This window comes from Mesoplodon mirus, assembly GCF_964341445.2.
Source record: "Mesoplodon mirus genome assembly, chromosome: 2".
NCBI classification, from domain to species: Eukaryota; Metazoa; Chordata; class Mammalia; order Artiodactyla; family Ziphiidae; genus Mesoplodon; species Mesoplodon mirus.
Genome location: NC_138977.1, coordinates 62,408,811 through 62,421,585, shown reverse-complemented (window position 1 = coordinate 62,421,585; position 12,775 = coordinate 62,408,811). Strand labels below are relative to the sequence as shown.

General features: G+C 38.1%; 1 protein-coding gene across 1 annotated transcript in view; it reads right to left on the bottom strand.

Annotated features, from left to right (window-relative positions):
* Positions 1-12,775, bottom strand: part of KAT6B (lysine acetyltransferase 6B) — a 182,327-nt gene that overhangs the window by 52,335 nt on the left and 117,217 nt on the right. Inside the window, 3 exon segments of the mRNA XM_082606337.1 lie at positions 1,837-1,969; positions 4,422-4,503; positions 4,731-4,846. Of these exon segments, the coding sequence (XP_082462463.1) occupies positions 1,837-1,969; positions 4,422-4,503; positions 4,731-4,846 (331 nt within the window).

Genomic DNA, 12,775 nt, shown 5'->3' with positions numbered 1-12,775 from the left:
CTGGGGCCCAAGAATGGAGCTTAAAAATTATCAACTGAGCTGAAGGCTAGTAATGATGAAATGGAAGCCTGAAAATGATATGATCTTGAATTATAAAAATATCTTAAATAATTACAAATAGAAGAGCATAGCTTAGTGGTCATCCTGTACACAGAGATTTAATGAACAATTTCGGCAGTCAGCTAAAGGGGAGGCTGGCGCAGATCAACAGAGTGAGCTACTAGGCTCATCCAAAGCAGCTCAACCGCCAGGAGCTTCACCCAATGCCAGGGAGTCAGCCAAATCAGGTTAGAGCTAGAGATCTCTAGTGTCACAGTGAGAGTTACCAATAAACTACTCATCCAGGCTAAAATGTTTCACATCAGAATGCTACATTTGGACTGTATCTGGAATCAATTGCCCAGAAAGGATAATACGCTTATAAAGCATGTAAAAAGGAAAACTCCCTAGACTGTCTTAAAAATTCCTAAGCTCAAAGGACAATTTTGGACAAACAAAAAGTTAGGATTGGTGCCAGATGCAATTTTCAGCTGTGTCCTTTGTTTAGAAAGTTTATATCCTAATTTGGTTTTTTTAATTGGGCCCTGAGGATACAGTCCCATTTCGGGAAAAATGCTTACACTGGACGAATGCAAAAACATAATTTCTACTTCAAATGATGCTAATATGAAAGATTTTATTCATGAATAGGTTTCATGTTTGCCTCTGGAAATTAACACAAATTCCATATTAAGATGTCCACCAGTTAGAAGGTTTTCATAAGGTTTCATAGAACACTCTAGAAAGGAGCATGCATTTTTCTATTTCTCCTTTGGGAGATAAAGGTGTGGGAGAATACTGTTTTTCTGAGAGCAGGTAATAAAGTGAATTGCTTCAGATAAAATTAGGGGGGAAAGAGTAAGCAAGTGAATTAGACACCTGGTGCTTCTTCACTGTGTGTGCAGAGCTCTATTCATTTCTACATCACAGTGATCCTTTCACTAAGCCTAAAGAGAAGGGCAACGGTCTTATTGATAGAGCTGCTTCAGATATGCAAGTCTACTGATTTCATTTCTAAACATCTTACCTAATGTTGATAGTCAGTTCTATACTCTATATAGGTTAAAAAAAATACATCCATTTCTCCTCTTATCTTTTCTCTACTTCTCCAAGTAACTCCTGCTAAATGTTCTACTTGGCTTTAAAGGCATCTATGTGGCAACAGGCTAGAGGAAATGGGGCTATCATAGTAGAACTGCAGTCTACCGCAAATATATTATTTTGTCTGTATGTTTGCACACATGTGCACATACGAAATGGTCTTGTCTAACTCTTTGGAGGCATTAGGACAGTCATTTGCAGGTTTCTCAGAAGCTCCTATTTCAGAAAAGGGAACTTAAAAAGTTGTAATACTAAATTAGCACCAGAAAAGAAGAATTTTTCTAAAATGTTATCTGGGGCAACAAAAGAGAGTCACTAGAGGTGTGAACAAATCCCTCTCTTGTTTTAAAAACCCCCAGAAAAAATATTCATATAAGTAAGCTCTTCTAATGTTCAGCCAATAATAAAGTAGACAGAATAACTGTTTCCAATTCTTACATTCTGCTTCTATCCTGCTGCTTGAAAAATGTCACTTAGCATCACAGATACTGCCAACAGAAGACCCCGAAATGCCAACTGTAATTTAAAATGTTATTTTCAAAAAAATTTCCACAGCTTATGCAAAAGGAGAAATATTCCTCATCCCTTGAGTTTGTAAAAATGATACTAAAAAGATAATGGAATCTAAGGGGGTTACAATCAACTATATCTTAAAGCACAACATAAAAGGTTTCTTTTGATAAGATCTCAACCTACAACAATCGTTGCTTTAATTTATTTTTCGGTCGTCCAATGGGTTTTGCATATCGTCGTTTTATTTGTGCAGCTTTCTCATGAAGTAGTTTTCTTCCCTTTTTCTTTGGTCTGCAGACTTGGCAAATCCACATCCCTGAATTAATATATATATGAGAAAAATATTTTAATGTTTGATTTTAGGAGAGAGATTAAATATAAACTGCAGCTGTAATAAGCTGCCCAAGGATGCCTGTATGCAGAACTTGACCCTAGAAGATGGATCACTCCCTTCTGTCATTCTCCTCAGGAAGCTGTCATTAAAGGTCAATTTCCCCAGGGTCAAGGTGCTGAGAGCAGAGGGCTGACCCATCTCAGAACTCTTCCAATAAGGCTTTTCCCAACATGTCACCAAGCTTCCCTCGACCATGTAAACACACATGAAAACCCAATCTTGTCAGATATTATATATCTTTTGATTTGAGGGAGACATTTTCAAGTCAATTGTTTTTTTGAAACTTCTGGGGAAAAAATATTTGTTTTATTGTCTCTTTTTGAAAATTTTCTAACTAAATTATAAGATATAGTTTTTAAAATTCAAACAAAATGTTTAAGTACTATGGAGCTACAATAATTAAAACTATGCACCTGGCATATGGAAGCAGGTCAATGGATAAGAACTGAAAGGCCAGAACAACTGAAAAGTTTAGCATACCATGAAGGCTGTATTTCAAATCAGTAGGGAAAGGATGAAACGATTCAGTAAAGGGTGATAGAACATACAGCTGTCTATCTAGAAGGAAAATAATTATTTCCTATCTTTTATAAACACAAATTCTAGGCAGATGAATATTATATGGCAAAATTAAATGTTACAAGCACCAGGAAAACTATGTGGATATTAATATAATCTAAGCATGACTGACATGTAAGACTGAAGCCATAAAGAAAAAGATTCATGGATTTGACTACATAAAAATATAAAGAGCTTCTGCAAATCAGTAAGAAAAAAGTGAAAACCCCAATGGAAAAATGATTAATGAATAAAAACAGGTGCTTTACAAGATGATATACAAACAGCCAATAATCAAACACAAAAAAGTTCAATTTCACTATTTAAAGAAAAAAATCAGACATCTTTTTTCTGTTACCTAATTGGTAAAAATTTTGAATAATAACACTATATTACCTTGAATCTAAGATACCACTGACTATAAGATGCATCTGATTTCAAAGATGTTAAAATGTTTTTTTAAAAAGTGTGTCTTAGATTCAATGAAATATAGTAATAGTGAGTATTGGTCATTTATACAGGGAAACAGGTATTCTCATACACTGGTGGTTGGTCTGAAAACTGATACAACCTTTCATGTACACAGTCTTTGATCCAGCAATTCCTCCCGGAGGAATTTATCTTAAGGCAATAATTGTGGATGGAAAAAATTGGAAACATTTGTAATATCCACAATAGGGGATGGGTTAAATAAGTTATTCTTTTCTTTACATGGGGTTGCAAAATCAATTATGTTCAGGAACCACCCAGGTGTAATATATGTGACTGAAGCAAGCTGGAATGTAAGGCAACAGGTAGCAGTGAGACTGAGGCAGAATGGGGCACTGACAATTCAAATGCAAAATTAAAAAAATATTGCACCAGCTCTTCTGTAACACAGTTAAGAGAAGTTTTTAAAATATATATATAGAGATATAGATAGATAGATAGATAGATAGATAGATAACCAACAAAACATTTCTGTGGCCCACAGTCACCAGGTTTGTAACCCCTGCTCTATGTACTATGGAGTTTTACACACTTATTAAAAAGTATGTTTAGGAGAACATTTAATGATGTGGGAATGTGAGAAGCCATTGTTAAGAGGGAAAAACCATAAACATGTACAGAATGTTCTATTTCTTTTTAAAGGGGTGGGTGGGGGCAGGGAAGGAATTTCTAATTGATTGTTCTTTTTATTCCTTTTTGTCAATCTATATTTTCTACATATTTCACAATGAAAATGTATAAATTTTGTAATAAGAACGCAAAGTTATTTTTAATGTTTAATATGTTATCATATGAGAAAAAGAAGGCTGAGTTTGAGTGACTACCCGATACATAGAAAAGAAAATCCATATTCTATATGGATATATCCATGTAAGATAGTTCAGATCCTCATGTTCAAAATTATCAACTAATGGCCAAGAAAATGGTGATGGCTCCTGTAATTGGACTTTTCTGGAGCCATCATTATCACCATCATCGAAAATAGGTAATTTCTTACCTCTGAACACTGTACTGAATAACACGGAGAGTACTCTAAACTTTTGACCTACCTAATCTAAACTTATTCTAATAGGGGAGTGGTTTCAGGAGAGGAATGGTCTTTTTAGTCCTGTGGATGAATTAGAGTATTTATTATATACATTACCCCGAAACTCAATGCTTTTACACTTCTCTGCTCACAACCTGTGCCAAACCCACAAGTATAGGGAAGGTAGGAGGCATGAAAAAAATGCTTAAGGAACCTGTATACTTCTGAGCTGTCAGACATTAGGACAAGGCTAATGTGTACATAATAAAACACATTTTAAAATATGGTTTAAAAGTTCACCTTTTGGCATTCTGGAAAGTGGGGGATCACAGCACTCCATATGGAACCCTCTATCACAGGAGTCACAGAAAAGCATATTATCCTGCAATATAACATATTAGAGACTAATTGAGACTGAAATCAACTGTAAAAGGCCACAAATTCTTATGTTATCCAATTAACAAAAATAAAATATAAGGAAGGAGCACCACGATCCCTGTTGAAATGTATTTAAACATTTAAAAATAGCAACAATCTATAAAAATGAAAAACCTTAACATTGAAAACTAACAATTTACCTGGAGACAGACTACTGAGAGCCATACTTACTGCATTTTTGCCTTGGATTCTACATGCACTGCACGTCTTGCATTCGATGCACTGCCACCTTAAGGCCTTTACGTTTGTTGTTAATTCAGGACAAAATTTCAAACAGGATGGATGTCCTATAAGAATAAAAAGCAAATTGCTTTATGGGACTGGTGCCTTCAATTTTTTAAACTCCCGTTCCCTAATATTTAATAGATGGTGATGATGTCAGCCAAAGAACCTTAGGAACTTGAAAGTACAAAAAGATCAAAGAGGGAATTCCCTGGCAGTCTAATGGTTAGAACTCAGAGCTTCCACTGCAGGGGGCACGGGTTTGATCCCTGGTTGGGGAACTAAGATCCTCTGCAAGCCGCATAGTTAGGCCAAAAAACAAACAAAAAAACCATATCAAAAAAAAAATATATATATATCAAAGAATCCAAATTACACTTTCCTGTCTCCCCCACCCCACCCCCATATGTGAGAGAGTGACTGTAAAAATGTTTTCCCTAAGAGAAATTTGGAAAATTTACACCAATTCTAATCACAAGTCTTGGAGAACTTGAAGATAACGTATGCTCAAGATCATGTTCTCACTCCTGTGCCTTCTGTTAAATCTCTTGACCTCGCCCTCTTCGTCGATCACAATCTACTCCGAAGTTTTCTGGCTTGCCAGCCTGCGAGGAGAGTGCCGAAGTTCAAACAATTCCTGCTCTCTGAGTATAATGAAATCTTAAAACAACAGTTAACTAACTAAAAATCTGCGGCTGCTTTAACATAATACAACAAGCAAATGGAAAAAAGAAAAAAAAATCCAATAGCATACAAAGAATGTCCCATTGCTGGGATACACAAAGAAGAAACTATTGCCATCTTGCCCCTGGGACGCTGAACTTAAAATCTGTAAGTAGGAGTAGAAACAGTGAATTTGGAAGTTGCAAGATCCAGGCTAAATGGAATATGCCAAGAAACATACCCTTAGCAAGCGTTCCCCCATTTTTCTGAGTGTTCAGATTTTCTGCACTGTTTTGGACACACTTTTCATTTAGCAGCTCTCACCTCACAGAGGAAAACTGGAGACACCGAGGGGCAACGCCATTCAAGGAAGCCAGCCAGGCTATGCTGAATAATAGATTGCTCCAAAAGGTTTGGGGAGTGGGAGCCTAGACTCTTTGGAAGGCAGTTCAGTTTAAAATCTGATGGTCTTTTATCACATAAACCTAAGATCTCCAAATTTGATTTTACTTTTCTAAATCTGGTCTTAAAACAGTAAGAACGTTAGTAAATCCCATGTGAAAGAACTTATAACCAAGCTGCAAAAGAAACCTGAGGGGTTAAAAAAAAAAAAAAAAAAAAAGCAGATCCTGCAATTTCAAAACTGGTTTATAATTTCCTGACTTTGGCAGGCTCATTGTTTAAATATGTAGTTTGGGTTGCTGCCAAAAAGGTCCTCCTCCCTAAAGCTTAACAGGTGCTTCATGAAATTCCACCCACCAGGAGACTTGGCTTTTTGAAGTAAAAACATTCAAAATCAATCATCAATACTGTTAATAAAAGCACACTATTCCTGAGTTTAAAAAAAAAAAAAACTAAACATCTGTATTTAAGATGTTGAGCAAATAAAATGTTGTCATAGGATTATGACCTCAGGCAGGAGAGACACCCAGGCAGATGCATTTAACCTATGACACTATTCTTTTACAAGGGCTTCTCTCATTCAAATGAACGTGGGGGGGGGGGGAAGAGTTTAAATATATAAAAATGGTTATCAATCACCTCTGTCTGCTCAGGAACAGCAAAGACAGCTTGCTTTTCGACTTTAAGAAGTACACTCTGAAGGGGGAGGGGAAGTTCTACTTTGATCAGGTTTTTCCCCCCCCTTGGGTAGTGAGGGGGGTAAAAACTCAAGTTTTAAAGAACAGCAATTTAAATTCCACTCTTAAAATGGGTCCCATCAGCTTAAAAGTATACCATTTACTTCTCTTTTTTTTCCTCCTTTTTTATTACTTCCTGTAAGTCATACATCACTAGCACATATGACCTCAATTTCATGCACTAAATTTTTCTCTACATTAAAATCTGCTTTTGTACTTTATAGCTCAATATCCAGCAACTAAGGTAATTCACATCATATTATATAGCTTACTATTTATTCTCGCAGATATCCTATGAAAAATACTTTTTAATAATTAATTGTACATTTTGAAAGTTAATGGATTTCAGCCACTTTTAATCAAGAGCAAGGAATATGTTTCCTCTTATTGCTTTCTCTCAAAGTAATATTATATCTCAACTACTACCACTTAAGCTACCCTATCAAATTCTAAAATCTTCAGCCTATCTTTTCTTTAGGCAGCAATCTTACCTTTATTTAGCTCCAGAGAATTGGCCATAGATCCCTTCCAGCTCTAAATTTCTATGATTCTGTAAAGGATGCTGAGGGATGAAGAAACATTCCCTCTTTACTTCCTCATGGCCAACTTTAAAATAACACAAAAGACTGTAACTGAATCTTGACATACTACTACACAATCTATAATAATTAGATAAGGACAAAAACACTATTGATAATGCAAGTCCTTACCTCCCATTTAGCCATTCCATAAATTCAACAATTCCCCCTAAAATTTGGGTTCTCTCTGATGACACAATTCAGGGCGGTTTACCTTTCTGGAGTTTGTCTTATTTTTGTGGTTTGCAATTTATCTGATTTGAGAACATAATATATATATTCATTCACTCATTCATTCCTATTACCAGCATATACTAAGCACTGGTAGCTTATAACAGTTTGATCTAGCAAAACCAGAGGAGTACTGTTTAAAATTAAACAAGTACCAGTGAGACCACAAACCAGTAGAAATGATTTTTGGAGTAAGTACTATGGGAGAAAAAAAAATGGGCTCTGTAGTAGACAGAATAATGCCCCCCAAAGATATCTATACTGTAATCCCTATAACTTGCAAATATAGTACCTGACATGGCAAAGGGGGCTTTGCAGACGTGACTAAGGGTACAGGCTTTGAGATGGGGAGACTATCCTGAATTATCTGGGTAGGCCCAATCTAATCACGAGTACTTAAAAGCAGAGAATCTTCCAGCTGGGTTAGTAAGATGAGATGAAACGAGGAGGAGGAGAGGTTCAAAATAGGAGAAGGACTCCACCCAGCGTGGGGGAAGCCACACACAAGCCAAGGAATATGCGTGTCCGTTAGAAGCAGGGAATGCCGTTCACCTGACCACAAGAAAATGGGGATCTCGGTCCTGCATACACAAGGAACTGAATTCTGTCAACAATTTTGTGGCAATGTGTTATAGCAGCAACGGAAAACTATGAAAGACTCAAGACACTCGGTCCCTCGGATTGGCTATCTGACCAACCATCTGTCCATCTGAGACACAGTGAAGAAAAAGACATTTCAGATCACACAGTCCACCATGAAAGACAACCATTAAACAAGAATTAGGATGGGGTGGCTTGGAGATATAGGTAAATCTAGCAGGAGGTTAGAGGCAGGGCTTCCTAAAGAAGAGACCCAAAGGATGAGTGGGAACAGATGGGACCAGAGCAGGGAGCAGCGTGGGAGAAGACGGCATGTGCAGAGGGAGAGGCGAACATGCTGACATTCAAGAAGAGGAAAGAGGTTTGATACAACTAGTGTGAAGGGGATGGTGATGTGCAAAGGGGTCAACAGGAGCCCAATCCAGAAGAGTGTTTTGGGCTTGGATTCTTCCTAAGGTTACCTGGTGGACACTAAAAAATTCTGTGATTAGATTTACAATTTTAAAAAGTAACTTAGGCTTAAGTACGGAAAATTGATGAGGGGAAAGAGGGTAAATATTAAAGTTAGGTTATTACAATAGCAGCTCTGAGCAGGTCTGGTGTGGGTTATGGATATACTGAGGATGTAGGATACATATTAGGACGTACAACCAATGCATTTTTGGTGATTTCTTGCTATGAGAGAATAGGACAGAGGAGGGCTTGTAGAACTGAATGAGTAGCTGTTGGGATGCCATTTGCTGAAATGGGAAATCCCTGAGGAGAAGAAGGATGTTGTCTGTTTGCTAAGATTTCTGTCGTTTTTATTGTGGTGGTTGTTTTTTGGGGGGGAGGGAGCAGTGTAAGGTTCATCAGCTGTTTTGGATATTATCTCTGAGGAGCCTGTGGGGCATCAAGTGGAAAAGTTCTGGAGGCATTTATATCTAACGGTCTGGAACTCAGGAGAAGCTGTGAAGCACAGTGAGAAAACACAGGGCCAAGGACAGGATCCTGAAGAAACTATGAGGCCAAGGAGCTCACAAAAGATCTAAAAGAAGTGGCAGAGAGAAAACACAGAGAATATGAAATCACGGAAGCCAAAGGATGAGAACATTTCAAGGAAAAATATTCTCAACAAGTCAAGTATGGCTGAGAGGAATATCTGGTGTGGACTGAAAGATGTCCATTAGATTGTGACCAAAACTTAGAAGGCACCTTTAGATTTTGCTACATGGAGGTCACTGTTAATCATACCAGCATAAGTTTAGTGAAGTAACAGGCCAGACCAAGGCTTCTGCTTCCTGTTACTCTGCTTGGATGGTCAATCCAGCTTTGGGCTTGTGGAGAGTGGGGCTCACCAACCCTTCCTCCTCCATCCCTGTCTATTCCTCTTTGGAGTCCATCTTGAGGTTTCTTTCTAGTCAAGGGTCTCCTTCCAAACCTAATTATTTCTGTGTCTACTCAGTGTGAAACTGGATGACTAACCAACAAATCTCTGGGACATTTTCTCACAGTAACCTTAAGAAACTAGTGATTTAAAAAATACACACACACACACTATACACACACCGATATACCTGTATATTGCACCAACAAGCTCACTCTGGGAACAGAACGCAGGCAAGTTTTGTTTAGGGTTAACGTACAAATAAAGACGAGCCCAGGAGAGACTTCAGGTCTCCTGAGGGTGGGCTGACATCGGACTCTGTGGCTCTGGCTCCCTTTACTGTACGAAGGTGAGCTTCCTTCTCTCCCAGCTGCATCACAGCAGCCTTGCTGTCTCCAATGTCAATGAGCTTCCACTTAGAATGATGCTATAATTTTGAACTGTGCACTTATCTTAGATTTGCTAATTTGAAAACACACATGCACACAACTCATCTGTAAGTAAGATTTAACCACCCAGCAATCTGAGCAGCTGACACAAAATTTCATTTGGTATAATATCTAATACTTATGTGAAGCTAATTAAAGATAATTTGGTCTTAATGAGGCAAAGAGAATATAACAGTGTTAATTTCAAAGTAGGCTGATCCATGAAAGTCAAGTAAAATCACTTCCTGGTCCCAACATTTCCATAGACCTGAAGACTATGTAATGAGTCCCACATCCATTTTAGTGCTTCGAATAATCTTTCATCTTTGGGTAATGTTTCATAGTTACTGATAATCTTCATAGCATTATCTCACTGGATCCTCACAACAGCCCTGTGGATGTGGGGTGCAGACGTCACCCTCTGAATTTCACAGATGTCTAAAGCTACAGTTCCACAGCCAGCAAGCAAAGAGGACTGGAACACCACATTTGGGTCTCCTTGTACTATGTACCTCACTTCACATTTTTACTACCTGCAAACTTGAATTATTTTTTTCAAAAGAACTTTTAGCAGGAAAAACATAGTTAAAGAATATACTGCCCATTTGCAGCACTGAGCCATCTTTAAAAACACAGAAATTTCTAATTGGCTTTACTTTATGATGTAAGCAGAAGGAAACACTTATTACTCAGGTCTATGAAATCTAAGCAGAGTCTAAATGTGATATCATACAAATGGTACTTCAGATAGAGGTGACTAAAAACCTACAGGCACATATGGGAAACACATTTAAGAGTGATCCTCCTTATGGGCTGCCATCTATATTTCCTTTTTTGGGTTTTATACTGCTATGGGTATTTTTTTCACAGAAACATCTTACATTAGGGATTCCTTTGATCATTACAAACAGTCTCAATGCAATCCCAGAACCAGTGGACTCTCTAGGGTGTGAGACAGTGGCCATTTCCATGAGGCCAACCAGGGCTACCAGCCACTCTGTAATTCCCACTTCTGAAACTGAACTGGACCATGACAATGGGGCTCTCACCATTACTGGAGGACACCGTTGAGCCAGCAGTGTCCAGCCTATTTTATTCTTTTTCCCTTAATCACCAATGTGTCACAACAGAGCATTATAACTACAAAATCCCTCCAAGCTCTCTAAGAAGAACCATATTTTATTTCGATCCCTCTATTTCAAGACTAGCAAATTGCAAAGTCCACTCATCTACCAGATGAAGTAAATGTCTACAGTGCATCTCCCTGAGTTCGGAAAAAAACTTTTTTGCGGGGGGTGGGGGGACTAAAGTAGCTAAATCCAGACTGGCACAGTACACTCAAGGGAAGATCAAGTGAACCTTAACACTAGAGCCAGATCACACTGTGGAGTCCAGAGAAGTACTCCGAGCCGTCCTCTACCCTAAACAAAGGGACATGATGACCCCAGGGCTTGAATTTCTGCCATGACCCATATCTCAACTCCAAAGCCTCTAGCTCATTCTACCCGAAGGGAGGAGGCTCACAAAATGACTCTGGATAGAAGCCTTCTAGATAGCATCTGCAATCCATTCTTCTCCATTTGTTAACACATTCTTGGCCGGAGACATTACGGCCACAGGCGTTAGTTTCTGCAAAAATCCCCAGTCAATAATGTGTTAAAAGAGAAAACAAGAGATCATTTTTGAAAAGAGAAAACACAACACTACACCTATACACCCTAGAAAAGTAAGAAACTTCAGGGGGAAAATATTTCAGTGACCTCCAAGTATAAAGGAAATCAAACCTCTCCTTTGGCAGGTCTTCCATCTGGGAAAGACGAAGGGAGATTGGTTACATCAGAAAATCTAAGATCTACCTGTTTAGAATTACAAGCCTTTATACCCTATGAAAGAGGCCTTGAAGTTATGATCTAGGAGATAATGATCTCTTATCAACTCAAGTAAGTGTATCACCAGAGGTAAGGAAATATATGAAGGGAACTTTTCTTTCCAGATTTAAGTATGTCTTTAATCTGTCTAGGCGCCCAGACAAATAGATACTCAAGAAATGAAACAGTTAAGGGTGTTTTTAAAGTACCACCTTAAAAATCACAAAGGGTAAACCCTAGACAAGAGAACACCGCTAAATTTATCAGGCAGTTACACAAAACAATAATTCATTCAGAATGAGCCTCGTGGGAAAACCCAAAAGATAACTACAGAGTCAGAACTGATGAGTGAGGCACTACCTCACCAGGAGAAAACAAGGAGGTTGCAGGATTGAAATTTATTAACCTGAACATACAGATAATGTTTCCATGCCCTTTTGTCACTAGCTATGATACCATGGGCAGGTGAAAGAGTTTTAATGAATCTGTAAAGCCCATCAAAAAGACTGTCAGAAAGCATTTCTCAAGCAGAGTTTGAAATGTCTTATTTCCAAGGCTCTCTCCTCTTAGTCAGGTTCTGAGAGCTGCAGAACCATTTAGGGCCTATCAAGTTAAACCTTCACAGGAGGAGGAAGAATCATCACAAAACAGTGCCATTCGTCAGTGTGAAACATTTCCTCTATCCAACCATCAAGCAGCTGTCATAAATGATAAGATTTTAAATTACTTGCAGCAATCAAGAAAAATATCAAACATGCCAAACAACAACAAAAATCCCACAACTGCTGACATTTATAACACACTTACCAGAGTTGTTGCAGACCCTATGTTAGGCTATTTACTTATGTTCTCTCCTTTAACTTCCATACAACCCAAGAGGTAGGTGCCACCATTATCTCTAGTTTTCTAATAAGGAAACTGAGGCTCAGAATGGTTAAGTAACTCATTCAAGGTAGAGGAGCTGTGGCTGCCTCTCTACTTTGCTCTTAACCACTATACTAAACTGACTTCCTAAATGAGAGTATGCTATCATGTTTTGCAGATTTGTTGATGTCTTTTTTTTTTTTTTTTTTTTTTGCAGCACACAGGCCTCTCACGGTTGTGGCCTCTCCCGTTGCGGA